At 46.9% G+C, this 21,097-nt stretch overlaps 1 protein-coding gene across 1 annotated transcript in view; it reads left to right on the forward strand.

The window, feature by feature from the left end:
- The window catches only part of LOC141935864 (hydrocephalus-inducing protein homolog), a 91,017-nt gene that overhangs the window by 8,346 nt on the left and 61,574 nt on the right, over positions 1 to 21,097 (forward strand). Inside the window, exons 5-7 of the mRNA XM_074852511.1 lie at positions 4,065 to 4,264; positions 10,117 to 10,241; positions 19,886 to 20,082. Of these exons, the coding sequence (XP_074708612.1) occupies positions 4,065 to 4,264; positions 10,117 to 10,241; positions 19,886 to 20,082 (522 nt within the window). The remainder of the gene's footprint in view (positions 1 to 4,064; positions 4,265 to 10,116; positions 10,242 to 19,885; positions 20,083 to 21,097) is intronic.

A 21,097-nucleotide genomic window follows, 5' to 3' on the forward strand; every position in this document is an offset into this window, starting at 1 on the left:
GAAATGCTAATTTTTCTGTTGGGCAACGTTTCCAGTTAGTTACTCTTGGTGCTTCTGATGTACACATTTCTGTGTTAGGGCTTCAGCTGCACGGTGTGGGTGTTCTCGTGCCACCCTGTGTTCGGGTGTCCTTGCATTATGGTCTGACAGTCTCTGCCTAATTGGAAACCATTGTGGAACTGACTGGCAATAGACAGGAATACATTTGTGGGTGTCCTTTGGCTTATTAATAGATTGTCTTAAAGGAAGAAGGAAGCAAGAAGCATATAAATACATAGCACAGCTTGTTCTGTTTTGTCCTCTCGCTCTTTTCGCTGTAGCAATACAATATATTCAAGCAATACAAGTTCAGTCTGTAAGGTTTGCCAGATTCATTACTGATGCTCAGTGGAGACTGAATTAATGCCCATTAATATGAAATATGGCAGGCCAATGAGTTATTGCATTACTGAAATTAAAATTCAGTCGGGCGCTGTTAGATGTTTGGTAGCACACAGAAGCTATTCCAAGTACACTTTTAAGATGACTTTTGTGGGGAGGAAAGGGGCAGAAAATCAAGGCAAATGGCCCTGTGCAAAATGAACCTGGAGCAAAGTGACTGATTTCAAAGCCTCCTGTGAATTGGTGGCTGAGGAAGGCAGGAGAAGGGCCACCCCTTCTCATGGGAAGCTGTCTTCACCCTCCAGTCTCTCCTCTCTTCTCATGGCCCTTATTTTCCAGCCTTTATGATATCCTGGTTTCAGCAGGGAGCTTTCCCTGCTTGACTTGCTATGTTGCCTCATGCTACAAGGATCTCTTCTTTGCAGTTGTCTGCTGCAAGGAGTTCAGTGAAGTGTTTAGGATTGGTTACGCAGCAAAACCGACACCTCGTTTGCTGGTGTACTGGGCAGTTAGGGTTGCTGTCACTGTGACAGTAATTAATGTTAGCCTGAGTTTGCAAAGAGCCTGAAATGACACCTCTGAGACACAAGCAGTTCTTTAATTTCATTGGGTGCAAATTCAAATGCCAGTGGTGATACTTTGCAGGCCAGAGCTTGTAACTTATTGCTTCTGGAAGGTGAATAAGAGAAGAGGAACCATTGTACAGTGACAGGTGTTTTCCTTGAAACTGGGAGAGGAGTTGTAGGAAGGATGAAGTTGTATTTTCATGAAAATCTGTAGACTGAAGCTGGTGGGTCTAAAAACAATCTTTAAAGCATGGAAGTGATGCAACCCCTCTCTCACCCAGGCATGCTGGTTTAGAAACCTGGTTTGAAACCGTCTAAGGGTTTGCAGTTGCAAAGTAAAACAAGGCTGTAAACTGGTTCCAGCTGTACCCGCAGACTGTAAGCAAGTGCCTAGCAGAGCTGGTAACGCAGGGCAGTGCTGCAGTGGAGAACTGCAGCCTCTATCTCCTCCCGAGGGAGGTGATTCAGCTTGCAAAAGCTCACAGGACTGTGGGTTCACAGCAGCCTGAACAGCCAGCTTCTGCCTGGCACCCCTCTTCCCTTGGCTTTCCCCCGCTTTGGCCTGAGGCTGCGTTCAGCTTGGTGCAAGGTCCCATTCTGGTGGGTCACAGAGTGTGGCTGGAGGGTCAGGGCACTCTGAAGAGCTGAGTCCAGCCTTGTACAGGATGCAGCGTCCCAGGGCGTCCCTGGAGAAGGGGCTCGGCACGCAACGTGCGTGTGCATGAATGGCGAGAGGCAACTTGCTCTCTCAAGGTCATGGTTGTCTCTGTGGCCAAATCCTCGTTGCTTTAGCCTTGCCCTCGTGTACCTGGAGAAGTCCCTTTCCCGGGGCAGGCAGTCCCAGTGCCCCTCCCCGGCCCCAGAGCTGGGAAGGTGGCATGTGCTTGCTTCTGGGGGGGTTACACCTGGGGGAGGCATTTATTCCTTGGGCTCTTCTGTACATTGCTGTGGATCCACTTGCTCCTTAGCAATGACAGTGACTTGAAAATGGTTTCCTATTATTTCCCTTAAATACTTCCAACTGTTGAAGTTTCTTTTTTCTTTATCTCCCTGCTGATCTGAACTCCTTGCATCATCCTCTGTCAACCTGGCATCTGGGAGAGAGAAGTAAACATGGCATGCCAAGATGTAACAAGGCAGGCAGCTTTCAAGTGGATTTACAGTGCCTTTGTTACAGTAGTGTGGCCACAGTAACAACAACAACAACAACAAAGTAAATAGGATTCTTCATTTGCTAATGCAATGATCTGAGGACCTAAACAGTCCAGGATGTGAAGTACCCAGATAGTAGGTGCTTTAAATTCACATGGGCTGCCCGTACCTTTTATTTTAGATGGCTTAGGCTGCAGGATTGAGTACAAAATTGCTAATTCAGAAAGACTTGCTGAAGATGAAACGCTTTCCTGAAATGTGATATTCAGTTCTGTAGGTCGTTTGCTGCAGTTTCCTTCCTGGTATTTTACTTTCCAAATACGAGAAGCAAAAGCCCTTCTGCAAGGTCCAGTGTGAATATTTGATATGTCTAGAGAGAAAGATCTTTCTTTATTCTTTCTACATCTTGGCTGTGACAACATCTGTTACAGCAACCTTAAACCCCAGCTGGTGGGTAGCGCTGGGTGTTAGTTGTTGTGTTCAAGCAGTAGCTCTGTGTCTGTGCCTCCTCTGGCTGCCTTAGGGCCCTTCCAGGCTTGGAGGGGGGTGGGTGTGGGAGAGCAAGAAATCCCAAGCACAGAGGAATCTGAATCTGTTCTGGTTAAGAGAGTTTGTTGTGTGCAATTCCTAAATCAAATTATCTGCTTGCTGCTTCAATAATGATAAAAATATCAGATGGCTTCAAAGCACCGAGGGAATGATATCAATGATAAAAGATGGCTTCAAAGCACCGAGGGAAAAAGATCAGGACAGCAAGTAAGTGATAAGATGCAGCGCTTCCATCAACTCATGGCTAAGAGAGCTGCTGGAGGTAATGGCTCCTGGCCCCACTGCAACAGTTTAACCAGTGATTTCAGTGGAGGCAAGGGGATACTTGCAGCACTGCAATGCCACACCGTCCATCTGGAGATGGATCTGCTCCTCCCTACAGTAAAATGATTTTGGTGATTTGATTTGCCTTCCTACTGCTAAAGGCCAGACAGCTGGGGGGACTGTCTGTCTCTTTTGTGAACAAGCCAATGCCAGGGAGTAGCACAGCTGAGTTTGCTCTGGCAGGGCTGTCCCAGTGTCTCCCATCTGCAGCTCCTGCTACCACCTGCCTCAGACAGGCATGCTAACAAGGCATCAGCCCTGCAGCAGAGAGGAAGCAAAGCTATTTCCCACGTCCCCTGAGGCTAGGTGAGCTGGAAAGGGAAACTGAGATTAGACACAGGAAGAACTCTTAAGTCTAGGGTAGAGCTGGAATAGGCTGCTGAGGGCAGGGGTGGAATTGTTAGTGCTTTTAAGTACTTGTCAGACATCTTGCAAGAATAGTTTGGGTGTAGAGCTGAGCCAGTTCTGGGGTGGGGAGATAGATCAGATAGCTTTTTAAGGGTGTGTGTCCCCAGCCTTGTCCCTATAATGCTCTGGGAAGGGGTGGGAAATACACACTTACCCTGCACTCACCTGACATTAAAACAATTCCTGTGTCCAGCTTGTTAAATATTTCACCGAAGACTGAGTGTTGGTCGTGCACGTGGCAAAGTCCTTTTGAAAATGCACCTGAGCGTCCCCTGGCCAGCGTCAGTGAGGTCGCCGCGTTGCTGGGATTGGAGTTAGTGCTGTGGCACAACTGGGTGCTTAGTGGAGCCTTTGATCATCTGCGGTGGTGATCGAAGTGGGTTCTTGTTACTGCTGTCATCCCTTCATGAAATTGCTCTATTTTGGTGCCTCCGAATCAAAGTATCAGATAATTTTGTCTGGTTCTGCCAGCTTGCTGTGAAAGCAGGTGAATCAATGGGATTGTTTCTTCTTTGCAAGTTAACAGCCCTGTTGAAGTCACGCTGCAGGAATGAAAGGTCACTAAGGTAAAAAGTCCTTTGACATTGCTGGATGCTACTGTTAGAGTCATAGAAAACAGCAGTTTTCCTTCTGCCATGGGATGGTACTGAATGCACTGTGCTGAGATTGTTTCTTTCCCTGCAGGATTATTTCTACCAGCTCACCTGCATCACAGAAAGGGAAAAGTTTATTGTGCCGATCCGAGCTATTGGTGCCCGAGCTATCCTGGACTTCCCTGACCAGCTGAACTTCTCCGTCTGTCCAGTCAAGTACAGCTCCCAGAAAACTCTGCTGGTTCGCAACGTCGGTAACCGGGAGGCTCGCTACCGCATCAGCACTGAGAGGTAAAGGAGCTCGTCTTCTTTGTGCAAAACACTGTTGCATGATAACATGGTTGGTAACAACACGGAACCAGAGCATCTGAGCTGCTGTATTGCAGCCGTAGCTGGAAACGGGCAGGACACGTGGGGTTTGCTGTTGCTTATAGTGTTTAAGCGTGACACAACCTTTGATAAAACTCTGCGTGCTGCAGCGAGGTTTTGTACTGCAGTGGTGTCTCCAACACAGCATCTTGCAAGAGTGATTCTGTTAGATTGAAAGAGCAAACGAAGGAAGGCAACCTGGCTGGCCGTGGGCTGTGTAAGATGCTGCGTGGCAGGCGACAGCTCTAGGAGCTCGGTTCCTGTAGACCAAACGTGGTGTGAAGAAATGGGCAAGCTGTGAGCTGGTGAGAGAGACATTTAAGAATTTACCAGCAGCTGTGTCTTTATTTGCAAGTGCCTTTAGAGATCGTAGATCAAAGCAATTGGTATTGAGGCCCTGACAAGAACACTGTGTGGTCCAGGAACTTTGTTTTCCAGTAGGTTTGGTCTGGTCCCTGGGACCAAATATTAAGTAGAATGAGCTTTTAGGTGGAGCTGAGCAGACACTGGCTTCAAAACTGCACCACAGCCCCAAAGCAGCATGCTAATGAGGGCACAGGCAAAAGATGCAGCAAGTGTCTGGTGCATGGGTTGGGGGCCTTTTCTTCTAGAGCTTTATCTCTCCCAGATTTCCTGGAGAGTGCTCGAATCTGTAAGGATCCAGCTTGCAACCTCCTGATCCTGAGTACCTTCTGAAACGGTTACACACCAGTGTCGGCCAAAGACACCCATGCTCTGGGAGGCTGCAAGCACGTGGTGTTCCGGTGGTCCTGAATCAAATGCCTGACATGAGTTGTGTTGTGGACAGCCTGTCCTGCTCCTTTTGGTCTCAGAAGACAGTCACCGGTTTCCCGGTTTGCTGAATGGGAGAGGGTGGTGCAGCTGCAGGGAGACTGGTTCAATTGGCTGATAATTCGTGGTGAGTTGCTGGGTCCCGGAGGTCTTGGTGTAGGAGCTGAGGTCAAGAATGCAGCAAAGACCAGCGGTCTGACTTGGTGCACCTGAGTTGCTTCAACTTCTTCTCCAGGAAAACAGGGCTCAAAAGGCTGCTCTTTACTTTTCTCTTGTGAAATGTGAGGGTTCAAGAGGAGCTTCCCCCAAAGCCTGGCAAGGTATTTAAGCAGGCTTCTAGGATGCTATTTAAGGAGGCTGCTTCTTTTCCCTGTGGAAACACGTAGACAGGAACTTGTAAATCACTGCACAGTTTTCCTCTGGGATCTCCAGATCTAGTTGTTGCCACCAAAATAAATACTCAGTGAAGTCTAGCATCTTTTTGCAATGTACTCTCCAACTCTTCTATTGAGTGATACAGCACATGTCGAATCCTGCTTGATATGGATTTTAAGAGTTTCTGAACTTCAGCAATTAAATATTTCGGTCCTGATTTGCAATAAAGAAATGGGAAGCATTGCAAACATTTTATTTCAAACTACACCAAAAAATATTCTGAACAACTGGATTGCATGTGTACAGGGATGGAAAGCTGGTATGATTTCCTTTGTCAGCTGAGGGCATCTGCCATCTCTTCCATTTCATTATGAACTTTTGAAAGCCACTTTGAAATTTCAAACAGATGATTTAAATCTTTGAATATAAGTAGCATTTTATTCTAATTAAGTTGCCCTGACTTTCATTCAGATTTCTTTTTAAATACTCTTAAAAGAGTATTTAAAAACACATGCTTGCATGTGAGAGGAGGAGGAGGAGGATGATTAGTGGTGTAGAAGGGAGTGAGAGATCTGTCTAAGCTTAGATCCATCAGGTGACCTCTGTATCCTTTATTCTCTATCTAAACAATTTAAACTTGTGCTTTCTGGCCTGAGCATATTCAGGCTCTTGCCCATTCACAAGTCAGCTGCAGATGCCACCATTTCCTAGTCCATCGTGCTGTTCATATCGTGTTTCTTTGCAGCTTTTCTCTGGATTTCCTTCTCTGTGGCACCAAGCATAACCTGTTTGCCTTCACCTTCAGTGCATTTTTCAGCCCATCTCCAATCCTAACCTTTCCCCTCGGTACTGAGAGCTCAGCTCTTGCATCTGGTCACTTCATGATGACTTTCCCTGCCTGTTACTCATTTATCTAAAGGCTTTGATGTTTTCTGTTGTGCATTTCCCTCCAGGGAAGAGCTCTTAAGTGAAGCCGTGGGGCCAATTCAGCATCCTTCTGCTGTTCCCCGTTCGGAGCTCTCCCTTGCTATGGTTTCTACCAGAAGCATGGCTGCATTTTGACCACTTTTTCATGAAGGGAGAAAACCACCAAAGCCCTCCCTGTTATGCAGTCTGGCTTTGTGCCTCTCCTCCCTCTGCATGTCCATACCCAGCTCTTAACTGCATAGCATGGTAATAAAAAATAACGATAGTATAAATAGAGAAAGTCTCTTCCTGTTGTCGCATTGTTAAGGCAGGATAATGAGTTTCTGCTCCATGACATTCACAGAGATAAGTGTCATTCCAGTGCATTCCAGTTGAAAATGGTGTCTGGAAGCAGATCTCAGTGCAGCACTGCCTTTTCCTGACATTGCTGACGTTGTGCTATGCCATGCTATGGGGCTAGAGGGGATCAGTCCGAGATAAGATCCATTTAGGAATGTCCCCACCAAGCTCTGAAAGCTCAGGAAATGATCCTGCGAGGCACAGTGCCTCGAGCCCCCTTGCATCCCTCCCTGTAGTACCCATACGCTACCTGGAGGCGTGAGATTGGCCAGTTACCATAGGACGTGCAAAGACCATCCAAGGACATGAAAATAGAGCCTAGGTGCAGTGAAAGAGGGAAATACAGAACTTGCGAGATGCTGACTCCACACAGGATTTCTCAGCACAGAGATGGAGTCTTGGATGCTTTGACTGTAGCAGACTGGGTTTACTGGAATAGTTATACTGCTTGACTTTGGCTGTTATACCATTACTAAAAAATAATATATGCGAAGATTAAACGACCTTTGTTTTTTTTCCTGCAATAGATCTTAGTGGACAGAAGAGGCAATTCAATCACCAGTAATTTTACTGTCTTCCTTGGGTTTGGAGGTAGCTTGTAATGAAATCAATTCTCCCAAACTCAAATGATTTTATAATGCACCAGTAGACCAAAGAAAGGTTGGCTGCAGAAGATAAACACGCCACGGCACTTGAAGTGTATTGCAGCCTCCTTGCACACTGCATGTGCCAAAGGTGTGGTTGCAGGAGAACAGGTGGCATGGTGGTTTGAGAGCCTGGGCCACAGAACTGCCAGCTTTGTTCACTTGTCAGTCATGTTTCTCAATTCTGTCAGGAGTATTTGGCCTTTGGTATCATCATGGGATGCCCAACTGTCAAGATGGTGAAAGGAAGCAAGATGTAAATGCCAAAATATATCATTATGAAATTGCTTACAAATCTAGTGTTGCTTTCTTTCTGAAGGGCAATAACAGGCAAGATCTCGGCAAGTACTGATGGGCAGGTCTCTCCTAAATTGGTGTGGCTAGATAAGTTTATACAAGCTGGGGACTGCAAGGTGCCATTGGGAGATCTGGACTTGTGAAAGTTTAGATGTCGTACAACAAAGCAAACCTACAAATGGACATAGTTAAAAAGCATGTCAGAAGAAATCGAGCTATTGAAAAACCTCCAAACCTTATCTTTTGTGTCTTTCAGGAGCAGTAGTGATTCATTAGAAGGGCAGATCTAACAGGATGAGAATTATCCTAAAGAACAGCTCACACTTAATGGATAAAAAGCCAGCGTCTATCCCGCTAGTGTCATCTCTCGGCAGTGGTTTTCATTTGGCTATGACAATGTGTCAGGGATGTCTCCTTAGCATCTCTTCTTATCTGTAGACAACAGCTTAGTGACGGTGACTGAAATTCAGGGGAGTTAAGTTTAACCGTGGAGTTTGCATCTTTGGGTCTTGGAGAACCAGGTCCATGTGAGGAATAACAAGCTCCTGCCACAGCAGTAAGAGAGTTGTCTTGTGGGTACAGCATGGGGTGGGATGTAGGACATGCAGTGTCTGATTTGTGCTTCGTTTCTCAGTCCTGAGAACTGAGTCCTGAACTTGGTTGGATCCTCTTCTTCTGATAATTTGAAGAGATGAAGATATCTTCAGGAGTGCTATTCCCATCCTATCCCATCCATCTGAGGGCAGGAGTATGTAGACATGGGGAAGGAGTAGGAAGGTGATGGGATGGGAGGTAGTGCTGAAGTGTTGCCCGGGATCCCCCTTAACTAGCAGCTTTTCTGTTCTGGCAACATTTCTGAAACAAAAAAAAAAAAAAAAAGGAAAAACCAAAATCTCTGCCTTTCCCACACCAGGCAATGACCCCACCCAAGCCCTCCAGAGACCTGCAGCAGTCCTGGCATAACCATCAGTGCGGATGCAGGACCGTGTAGAACAGCCCAGTTCTGAGGCTGGTGGTGCCTTGTCTTCCCTCCTCTCTCTCCAGAGTCTCAGGTCCAGCACACAAACGTTGCAGGCCCCGTGCTTCGGTGGCAATGCTCTCGCTGGTTGTAATGGGAGCAGGTCAGGCCCCTAATTGCAGCGATATCTCCTTAATGAGCAGAAACTCCAGCAATTTCATCAGCTGTCACTACTTACATGAACAAAGTTCAGCTTGCGCATGGCTCCAGTTGTTCTCAATATTTTTGTGTGTGTTGCATTCTCTAATCATGGTGAAACTCTCCAGAACATGTTTTTAAGGTGACAAATTGACCACCAGCAAAGCACTAAAACCAATAACTTTTGTTTTCTAAGTGGGGCTGTAGAAGAGCCACGAAGCCCAGCTGCAGAAGCATGTTTCACCTGACTTGTCCCTTTGCATTAAAGCACTGAGTTTGGTGTCTGTCAGACAAGAGCCGTTTACCCGGTGACAAATCATAATTGCTCATATTAAGTCCAAAGTACCCCAACAAATTTTCATAATTATTTCCAATGCATTGCACAGAATTTGCCTGGTGGGCCAAGCAAACAGTTATTGAGCTTGGATTACAACCCAGAGTCCCAGATTGCAGTGCTTGTGAATACACAGAAAACCTCCTGTTAAACTCGCCTTGACGTGCTCCTGGTAGTGGCACTTCATGTATCCAGGGGTTTAATGGTTCAGGCTGTACATGGGATCCTCCTCCCGTGTCTTGTTTCCATGTTGTTGTGTCGCTCTAATCTGCGTTTGCACTTATTCATCTTTTTCTGATTGTTCCTTTTCGTAGAGCAGCTTTCATTGTAATGCCGATGAAACGTGCCCTTTCTTAGGCTAAACTAGGATGTTTTCAAGGTAAAAAAATGAATTCGGCAATTTAAACCATAATTATTCTCTGGTCTTCCAGAAAGACACTTATTCTCCCTGTCTGATTCCTAGGCTGCAGTCTCCCTGGGACAGGTAATGCCCTGACATTTGCATCTCTTGAGGTGGAGTTTATAGGTGGCAGGAAAAGACAGATTCCTGAGGAAGTCAGTGTCAAGTTGTGCAGGCAGATAGCTCTCACCATCTCTGTGCTCCTCAAAACCCATCCTCTGGCTGTATTGCTAGCGGTTGGACTCCTGAGCCTCCCTGCAGAGAAGGGGATGCAGAGTATGGGGGAGCTGAGGTCGTTTGACACCACAGGATGTTCAGAGAGCTGGAACTCTTCAGAAGTGAGAGTCAGTAGAGCCATTTCTGATCCTCTATGTTCTGTTTTTTTCTACTGACTGTGGCTTGTTTGCTTCTTGCTTGCACAAGTGAGCTGAAGTGGAGTAGACTGCAAAAGGAGTATAGTCCCCGAATCGCCCACAGTAGCCCTGATGTGTCTCTTTCTCTGCGTTGCAGCCCCTTCTCTGTGGATCCCTCCATCGGGACTCTTGGGATTGGCGATGCCATGCAAGTAACAGTGGAGTTTCACCCGCTGAAGACCGGGGATCATTCCGGTTCCCTGGTAGTTCACTATGACACAGGTAAGTGCTGGGCACTGCGTGGTGCACGCTCTCTGCATCCTTCAGAACAGAGCCCTTTCTAAGCAGAATAATGTTAAACTTCCTTTGCAAACTACTTCTAAAAGCTTTTCTTTCAAAACCTCTGCACGTTTCAGTGCTTAGAAGGGAGCAGATAAGGGGCAAAGGCTGAGTCTGTTCTGTGTGTCCTGTGTGGCTGTGTGCTGGTCCATCCCTGGTGTCAGCACGGTGTTCTTCACCCAACACGCCCCCCGTGACAGTCATCTACCATCATTTCCCATTGCCGCAGCCACCTTAATTCCCTCTCCAGGTGTGCCTCCCCTGTCCTTTACCTCAGGGAAAAAGTGACAAATAATTGGTGTTTAGGGGGTTGTTAAAGTGGATCCCCTCAAGCAGGAATGAGATTTTTGGCAGGCTGCTTTGCTGGGAGTTGCTGAGTGGAGGAAGGAGGAACCTTGATTCTCCATTGCAGTGTGCACATGCAGGTGTGAAGTTTTATTCCTAGACAATGCTCTGTTTGAAGTGTAACGTGGGGAATGCATGTCTCTGTTGGACTCTCTCTAAATGCCCCCTGTCTCTTACACACCTCTGTCCCCTGTACTGCTTCTCCGTTGTCTTGCCACAGACCCTTTTTTTATGTTGCCCTCTACCCACCTACATCCCACACTTCACAGCATCAGGACTGAAGCAGCCAGGACTTGAGGGCTCTTGGGGTTTGGCAGGGAGTGCTCGCTGCCTCCCGAGATAGGTATAAAATTTATACTAGGGTACGAGAAGCCAAGCTCAGGCCACAGAAATGCTGTCAGCTTTATAAGTCACTTTAAGAGTAAGTGGGAAAAACTCAAGAAAAAGGTGTGATGTTAAAATGCCTCTGTCTGCCTTGGTTCAGCAGAGGTATCTTGGGATGCTGGTCGAGACACTTCCTCAGTTGCCTGAATGCACTTGGTGTGCCTTTTCTCTTGCCTGAAAGAGAAGTTTGTTTTGTCCCTGTTCCTGAACTTCGGTCCTGGGAAGTGTGATGTCCTCACCTGGGTGCTGCTGTGATGCTTTAGCCCAGCAACGAGCATTTTATTGTCTTGAGTTTGTAGAAGTTCTAGAAATGCTCCTATGTCTTCCAAATGGTCTTTGTAGGCTTCTGAGTTATCACAGCTTTGTTTAATATTTTTCAGTCAATGACACATTCACAGAGAATGGTTTGTGCTCACTCAGAGAAGCTCATTGGTTTGGGTAACACTTTCTTGACAGAACTACTGAAATTTCAGAGAACGACAAAAGGTGCCTCGTTTGTATGCATATAGGGAACCTATAGGATAAACTTCAGAGGGACAGATCTTTTTCTGGGTTAGATCAGGGCTAACTACACTAGAGGTTAGGGCTGTGGGGTTTATACCATGAGAAATGAAAAGTCCAAGTGAAGAATCCAGGGCCAGGATGGATCTTCACAGCTTGCTTTGAAAACCTGAGTCTTGTTCTTACTGAAACACCTGATTCCTCCATGGTTAATCTTTGCAAAAGTGATTTTCATGGATAGGCCACAGGGACCAAACTGTCTGCTGGCTCTGGGATAGGCAACCTCCCCGGAACATGGTGCAGCCACCTGGGAGATGAAGGCAGGATTCGTTCCTGCCTGTCAGTACAGCGCTGCAGTTATTTTTCAATAAACCACAGACTGAGAAGGAGAGCAAGGAATAATTAAGGGATTGTCTCTCAAACTTTGAAGCATACAAATAAGTAAAATGCTGCTGAGATTAATTGCTGAAGTGAAACCAAACATTTAATCAGTCTTAAAAGCTGCTTGTTGCAGGTGTAGTGCAGAGCAGCAGACAATGTTACCCAACCTGGCTGATTTGTCCTGCGCTAAGTCAGACTCCCTGTGACTCGCATACAAAAAGCAGCTGGGTTGCTCTTTCAGAGCCACCAACAGACTGTTTCTTATGAAACAGAGGCACTAAGAGCAAAATATCAGTGTAGGGTGTTGGGAGGCGTTTTCCTTGCTTTACTGTGTGTCTGTATTGACTTGCTCACAAGTGGCAGCAGTTCTCAGTGAATCACACTGTTGTTAGTGTGACTGACGCAGGATCAGGTGCATGTTGCGTGGGTTTAGTTTTTGCTGAACTTGAGTCAAATCTGTCCCTAGCATTGCTTAAGCAAACATGGAGCTCTTCCCTTTGCCTGCTATTTGGTTGATTAGAATTGTGTGTCCTTTAGACTGTCCTGGTTAGGAGTACAGGTGTTGTCCCCTGGATAGACTGTCTATGTGGTGGTAGTCGTGTTGCTACAAACTTTACAGGTGACTGTGAAGAAAATGTCTTTGCTGCTAAGAGCATAATGATTTACAATGAAAATTTGACCTTCACTGCTTTACATGTCCAAACTCCTCCATTTCCCCCATGTACATGGGTCTGGGTGTGAAAAATCCCAGCTCATACTCCAGCTGGGAATGTAAACGTGTCGGGATGCTGAATCCCTTTCTTCGGGAAAAATTGGTGCTGGGTTTGGCTGAACCGGCTTACTTTGGTAAATGAGGCCACCCATGCAAGGGCTTGGCAGTGTGTTAGTGTACACATGCAGGAAACTCATGAAATCCCAGCCCTGGTTGTTTACTGCTGTTTGAAGCTGAATAAGTAACTGTAGCGTGGACGTGCCAGCACCTCTGAACATCTCAGCTACCCAGAAGGATAAAGCATCCGAGAAAAGCACTGCCTTGCTGTGATAGTCATCTGTGGTTTTGTGTAGGCTTTGGAGAAAACAACCACCTTTGTAGAGCTCTGTTCTCTTTCCTTTAAGAACCCCCTGTTGACCAAGGGTCTTGTCATCTGTCTTGCAAGGCTGGCATTGCAATCAGTGGCTTCCAGGAACTTGTTTGAAAATGAAATGAAAATCCTCTTGATGTAGTCTCTGGATCAAGCCTTTTCCTTTCTCTTTTTTCTCCTTTGTAAATCCACTGAGGCATGTGGCCAGGCAGCAGGGTTTAACTGAGGTTTAGCCCTTGTTGTGCTGCATTTTCCATTCCTGAGATCACTCCAACAAGTTGCTGAGTGTTCTCAATTTGCACTGACTTCAGCCAGAATGGAGGAGGCTCAGTACTTGTCTGAGCAAACTCCCTACCTCGTTACGTACTTGAGTCGTCCCTGTATTGTGCAGGATACCAGGGTGGGAATACCGAAAACATTTTCTGGTTTTAATCTTAGTCTTGTGCCAGTGTTTACAGGGGCTCTGATGTTGCCGTGAGCAGCGTTAAGTTACTGTTGAGCTAAATTCATGGCAACAGACCGTGAGCTTCTGACGGCCACCGCTGTGTGCCACTGCCACTCCAGTCCGCAGTTGTTCATCTTCATGCACTTCTCCATTCCTTCCACACCAGGCAGATTTATAGTAGCTGCTTACAAGTGCTAAGAGGTGGGGAAATCTTCCGCTTCCTAAGCAGCAGCCCCTTTTGAATCCAAAGCTTCCCTGTAGTGCACTAACCGATGTAATTCTTTTTTATTTGTGTTTAGTGCTGGCAGATGGTTAGAAACTTACATTGTTCTGTGAGTTTTTAAAGAAGATCTTGTTTCCCGTGTTATCCCAAGGTGTAAGCCAGACTGATGCTGTTCAAGAGGCTTCTCTAGATTTGCCTTGGGCTATCAGGCATTTAAAAACTTTGCAAAGGGATTTTTCTTTCTGCCTGTCGTAGGTGGTGAGTGCACGTTGTGCTTTTTTCCCTTCGCTTGTGAGAATTCCCGGCAGTGTGGCTGGTTTCTGTCAGACTTTTATGTTCTTGTACGTCTGCTTCAAAGTGAGTGGAGGGAGTCATATATTGTAGGCAAAAGAAGTGTAAATAGGAGTTTGTGCAATTATATGTTGTCTTTGCATCTTAATAGTAGCAGCACTGCAACAGACCGAGGACTGGTAACTAATACTTTATACAACTGATTGGTTATATGCTTTTATAGTTCAAATCACTTAGATTGATGGGTGAGTCTAGTTGGTCTCCAAAGTGTTCGTTTCTGTCAAAACAGCTAATAGGTAACAACTGTTTCCTGTCTTTGTTCCCCTCTTCTAGAACTGCTTGTAATAATGAATTTTTCTTATACTGTTTTTGACAAGGCCGTTCTGCTCCTTGCAGAGTATGGCCCCCTCTCCAGGGCCTTGTGTTTCAAGAGAGATGATCTGTCACTTTGAGGGTAGATGAAGGGGAATTAAGTTTGTGCTTCATTTGCTTGAGGTTTCTTTGCACAGCTTTGTAGCTCCACAACTCCATAACACCCCTCCGAACAAAAACCCTGCTCAGCAACCCATGGAGTTGGCTGCGTGAGCACAGACTGGGGTGTATGTACTAGGAGGGTCACTTGGAAGTTAAAAATCTCCTCTGGCTGTTTTGTTCATCCTCAGGCATGCACAGAAACAGACTTCTGCGTGACGGTGCATACCCCATTTTTAGCACATGAAAGATTTCTGGAAGAACGTGGTTTTCATCTCTTTGCAGGTCATCCTTGACCGCAGCTTGTCTACTCTCTCATCAGTGGAAATCACTGACATGTTCTGAAGTGTCATTAACGGGGGATGTGTTTCAGGGCAGAACTGACCATTCATTAGCCTCCTTTCCTTGTGGATCAATCAGCATCTGCTGAGAAGCAGAAGAGCAGCTTGAAGGGTGACTGATTTATTAGGCGGTCTATTGGGCATGTCTTTGCCAGGCAATCGGAATGGAAGTTCCTGCACTATTTTCCCCATGGCCAAAAGCAATGTTTCAGCCAGTCAGGTACCCCAGCGTATCGTTACTGTAGTAGCAATAATGATTAAAAATAGGCCGCGGCATCCTGGGTATGCGGCAGTGGTCTTTCATCATCCGACTGTTTCATCATCCTTTTCAATACATTCTGCGAAGCTCCTTCATGCTGGGCAGCACAAAGCCTCCGTGCTGGCTCCCAGATATTCCTGTGCCGGAGTATTTCATCCTGGAAGGAGGCAAACAGTTCTTCCTAAGCACAGTGCAGAGGGGGTGATGGGGAATGCTGTGGGTGCTCGGTCACAGAAGGATGCACAGCAAGAGCCTGACTGCAGAGGAGATGACTTAACGTGCAGGAGAGCTGTCTGAAGAGCCTGCAGCCTGTCCTGTGGAGCACTGCTGGCTGGTCACTGCTCTCCACCTCCCTTTTCATCCCATCTGTTGTCTTATGGCTCCTTGCAGGGCCTCTGGGGTAGAGACCCTCTTCTTGCACTGTGCTGCGTGGGCTCAGTGGGTGCTTTGCCGAGGCCGGGGCCGTGCTGGGGACTCTGACCGTTACAGCAATACCTGTGGCCACAGTAATGACGAGGATGCTCTGAGCTTTGTTGTAGCCTGGGAATGGTTCTTTAGAAACACCTGTGTTAGCAGCAGCAGTTATTTAGTGGTGAGGTTTGTGAACGAGGTCTGGAGTAAATAACGTGATGGTTTAATGATGTCTGAAGGCAGCTCCTGAACACCACCTCGGAGGAGCACTTACAAATGACTGTCGCTGCTCTATGTTTTGCTCTAGGGCTGGAAATACAAGCGTGGGGACGGACAGACGGCCTTTCTCAGGCCGGCGGAGACTCGGTGCATCTTGTAGGTGAAGCCATTAGCTTCCCAACAGTGAAACAGCTCAGAGCAGTGCTCCTGGCTCTGATCTAGTGGTAGCTCTGTGGGAGACGCAGCAAAAACCACATGGTGGGGGGGCTGGATCAGGCTGTAGGTGACTTCTCCAGCTTTCCAGAGATCGCTTAGCCTGGTGAAGTGACTCGCTTCTCCGGCGGTGAAGTGGTAACAGAGACCTCTGCACGCTGTTTGAAAAACAAGGATATGCCGGCAGTGGAGGCAGCTGGGTATGATAGTAGCAGGAGCAAAAGAATTACTTATCATAGGTCGATATGGGGGTACAGTAACATCCTTTTGAGTGAAGAGCTCTGCTTTCATTGCTTGCTTGTATTTTCAGTGAAAAAGCAGCAGGACCTGTCTCTCTCCAGCTGCGTTCATAGAAGAGATGAGAGCAAGGCACTGTCTTCTGACAAACTGGGCAAATGAAATTACACTTGCTTTCCATGCCACCTAAATATTCCAAATTTGACTGTCATTCACTCCTAAAAAGATTTAAAATCCAAATTCAGCAGAGAGGGAGACACAGGGATAGAGGAAGAATATGTCTTGGTGAAGACAAAATGCATCAGGGTGCTGTTTTGTTTCTGTTCAGTCTAATCAATCTGGGTACCAGCTTCCTAATGTTTAGAGCGGTAATCAATGAAGGAAAGTACCAGCTGTTGAATACTAGGAAAGCACTCTTCATAAAACCTGAAATTTGTTTTGAAATCTTGTGCAAGGGTTTGCTCATCCATTCATTGAGCTATACTTTCAGGCTAAACAAAATCTGTCTTTCTGTTTAAGAACAGTTTGTACTGCTCTGAAAATTATTCCCCCTTGCACCAGGATGATCATGTGGTATTAGATGAATTCAGAAAGATGTTTTAGCTGTTCTGTAAATTCTCTGTTTGTCTGTTTCCCTGCACAACAGGAGCCCCACAGAAGATGACCCAATGCTAGATTTCTCACTTCAAGATAGTGAAAAGTTATCATGGTGTGCTCAGATACCTGTGTCCGTAGTCACGCAGATGGATGCTGGGATAAAACACAGGGGTGTGTCTGCTGTGTCAAAGAGCATCGCTCAGGAGTGCACAACCCAAAGCGTCTGCTCTACTGCTCTATAAAAAGTCTAGCTTTTAATTTCAAGTTCAGGCATTGCTTTGTTCAGGTTGCAGAGAGAAAGCTGTGTCCTGCCACCTGTAGGAAATGTATCAAAAACGTGTAAGAATGGGAGAGTTGACAGCCTGTAATAAGACCATGTTGTGTAAATAACGATAGGGCTGACACATCTAGATTCAGTAAATGTGCTTTCATGGCAGCCAGGCATCCCAAACCACACGCCATGGACATTACCCTGTCAAGTGAAATACCTAGTGCTACGTCACTGTTACAGTACAGAGGGTTTTTTAAAAAAACTTATATATTAAACAGCCAAGAGTCTTAAATGAAATGTCACATCTAATTTGACACCAAGTCATGAAGCCTGCAGCCGCCCACGGCCGACCCTGGCAGGTCCGCTCTCTGTGTCAGCTCATCGGCCTGGCAGACAGATCCGTGGCTTCCTCCTGACTCGCTGGCAGCTGTGCATGCTCTCCTGGACCCAGAGATTTGTGGGTTTATGTATTCAGAACGATGCCGAATGCTCTCTGTGGTAGAAGGTGCTCCAGCAAACCCTCCAGCCTTCAGAAGAGTCCTCGGTGCCTGCAGCCAGGAGCGCAGGGGTGGCTGCGTCCCCAGCTCCTCCCCGGGAGAGCAGCAATAGGGGATGTTTAGCAAATTGTGTAGAAACAGGCAGTGCATATGCTTTCTCCCTCGTGGGCTCTAGAGTTAGCATTTTTCTGTGCTGGAGGCTTTATTCTCATCGCTGCTTATAGCTTCTGCTGGCTTTATCTTCAAAGAATTTGTCCAGTTGCTCTCTGGATTTACAGCTGTTAGCCTCTACAGCCTCCTGTGGCAGTGTGTTCCAAAGGAAGGAATACTCCCTGGAAAAGTACTACCACTTTTGTGTAATTTCTGACTAATAACATTATTTCAGGCCCTCAGGTTCCTGTTTTATGACAAATAGTGACCAATTTTTCCTTATTCACGTTTCCCAGGCCATTCATGCTTTTACAAGCCTCTCCCATCTATCTCCCATATGATTTCTAGGATGAGGAGTCCTATTCAATCTTCTTATAAAAGCTGCTTCATACTTTTCATTGTTCCTTCTGCCCTTCTCTATTTAGCTTCAAAGGCTTCAGCTTGTTTTTTGAGATCAGAACTATACCCAGTATTTCAGGACGCATGTGGCCATGGGTTTAGACAGTGAGACGATGATAGTTTTCGTGGTGTTTATTTTGCAGTAGTTTGTCATCTTGATCGTTGTAGAGCGCTGGCTCATGTTTCCATAAACCCGAGCTTGAAGCACTGTGCATGTCTCCCATTTCTTGGCTCCTGGCTCCTTTGCTTGCCAATATATGCCAAGGACTCAGTGGAGGGAGAGGCAATGCTTATAAAGCGTACCCACCTCTGTAACCCTCCTGAACGTCAGTTATTTTTGTATGCCAATTGTCCGTTATAGAAAGCAGATTGTCCAGTCTTTGTAAACATTGCTGCTGTCCTCGCAATGTAACTCATCTCTGGCCACAAATCCCTACCACTCCAGACTCCCTTAAGAGCAGAGAAATTGAGGCTATACAGGCATGAAGGCTGAATTCTCTGTGTGTGGAGATGAGTGAATGACTGTAGAGATCTACTGTTGTAAGGGTGAGTCTTGCTTCATTCCCCAGTGCCCCCCCAAAAGAGGAGGCTCGTTTTTTTTTTTTTTTTTTCCCTGGAATGAATGTGATTCTGCAGTGTTGTGTCTGGCTTAGGATTTCAGGAGTCCACCCAGCGCACATCCAGCTCTCTCCCTGTGTTGTTGCACGGTAGCCGTTTAAAGGCAGGTCCATTCTCTGGCTGCCTTGCTGTGACCTGTGCAGTGAGGAGGAGGCTCTGCCTTTGCAGAGGGATGCTCTCCAGGCTATGGCCGGGTTGCTGCACTTGTCCGTTGGGGCTGGCTCTGAGGCTTTAAGCACCACTCCACAGAAATGCCATTTCTAGAGAGCATGTCTGATGTTTGCTGTTTGCATCTCACCTGGGAAACACTTGCCTGCAAGAGGAAGAGTGGGCTTGGTACTGAAGTTTGAGCTCATTTGACTGCCAGGAGTTACTTGGCTGGGAAGAAGGAAGGTTTGAAAGCTCTGGAAATGAGGGAGCCTGTGGTGGGAGTCTGTTCGGGAGGGTGACGTGCTGGCAGGTACTCCAGCAAGGCTCCAGTCGTTAGTCAGTTGATGTGCACAGCCCGGGACACTCCCCTCTTTGGCTGGGTCTGAGGTGGAAAGCAAAGATGCCCTCGCTCTGGTCGTTGGATAGCTTGGGAAGACGCAGTGTAGACTTGCAGACTCAGGCATAAGCAACAGGGTCCCGGCTGAGGAAATGGGCTTGCAGGACTGTAATGGGCAGGTTGGGGTGGGCCATGCCCCACCAGTCTCGTTTTGACATGTCTTCACAAACCCACAGCAAGTGAGGGCGCTGCTTCTGCAACACAGTGAAGCTCTCTTCTGTGTCCCATCCTGCCCTGGGCTGTCACTTGTTCCTCTGAACCTCCCTTTCCTGCCCGCGTGCCCCCAGGCATCTTTGCTTGTCAGCAACAAGGGGTCAGGAGAGACACAACACTGGGCAAGCCCTGACTGAGGTGGGACTCCTCAGAGTCACCTGAATGACTTGGATGCAGAATTCCCTGTGACTTGATTGGGATGACAACCCAAAGGCCACCTGAGCACATCTGAAAAATCTCACTGTAAATACTGTGACCTTGGGGATAAATCTCTACAAACACACCCAGAAATAAGGTGCTGACGGTGGTGCCCAGGACACCCTCATTCTGTACACGGGCAGCTGTCAGGATGTGATAAATGTGCTGATCTGTGGAACTGCTAATACAGGTAAAAGCTGTAACAATTTCTTCTGTTACTGGTGGCTTGCTTTGTTCCTCGTACTTCCATCAGCAAGTGAGATGAGCAAAGACTCCCCTATGCTTTTTTTCCAGGTGAAGATATTCACACAAGCCTTTATGGAGCAGCTGTAGATGTCAACATCGGGCTGGCCAGGAGCTCCCTGACAGTTGAGAAGACTTATCTCACGCTGTCAAACCACAGATCTGTGGTCATCCACAATCGGAGTGAAATCACAGTCCACTTCCAGTGGAAGGCTTTTGTTACTCAGGAAGAGGAAGATTATCAGAAGCTGAGGTTTGTTTGAAAGATTCATTTCAGTAAGATACACTGCTCAAGGGTAAAACTAACATATGGCCTCAAGGGGTGTTGGTGCACTGAATGGTTTAGGACAAGTAAACCATCTACGGCATCAGTTACGTGTCCCTGGAGCTCAGTGCCTCCCATTCCAGCTCCATCCGTACTCCGGCTGAGGATGGTGTTTTGGGGAGGAAAGGCTGATTGCAACGACTGGATTTCCTCAGAGAGCAAATTTGCTTTGTGGGAGCACCAAACCACTGAGGTCCAGAGACCCCTGGCTATGGAGGGTCCATGAGGCTGAGGAGAGTGTCAGCACTCGTTACCTGGGACTGCACTGAGTAGCAGCACTTGACATAGCTGCAGGTAGCATAACTGTTACGATATTCACTGCAGCTTCTTCCACTCCAGCTTTGATAAGGTGGCAGGCTCCTTCTCCAGTAATGTGCAGGTAAAGTACTTCGTTGGCCCAGCAAGTTGAGGCCATCCTGCTGTAGGATGTTGAATTGCCTTGCACTGTCCCGGTTTCCAGCACAACGAGGTATTTCTACCCTTCCTCAGAGACTGGGGAGAATTCGGAGGTGAAGGGTTCTGCAGGGAAGGTAGGGCAGCACAGGACAGAGCGCATTTGGGCTGCAGCAGCCTGTGTCTTCATGGTGCTGAGAGATGGGGCAGGTTCTTCAAACGGTGTCTGTGGTGAAGCTTTGAAATTCCCCTTTCAGGCAGCAGAGAAACACTTATAGCCCGGGGAGATGAACTGGAAATGACACTTAAAAGTTTGGGTGATTAAGGGAACCCTTGTGGGACTTTTCAGACTTGCATGGATGTAGGTGTATAGGAGTTAGCTCATAGCTGATCAGGAAACTGCCTTAAACTGGAGCACTTTCTAAGGGCTTCTGAGCCAATAAAGATCAACATAATTAGGTCAAAAATGCCTTGAAGGCCAAAACTAGTTTTCCACTGTTCTCTATTTTTAATTACACAGTGTGTGACTTCCATGCAAGCTCAGT

Source organism: Strix uralensis, chromosome 29, assembly GCF_047716275.1.
Source record: "Strix uralensis isolate ZFMK-TIS-50842 chromosome 29, bStrUra1, whole genome shotgun sequence".
NCBI classification, from domain to species: domain Eukaryota; kingdom Metazoa; phylum Chordata; class Aves; order Strigiformes; family Strigidae; genus Strix; species Strix uralensis.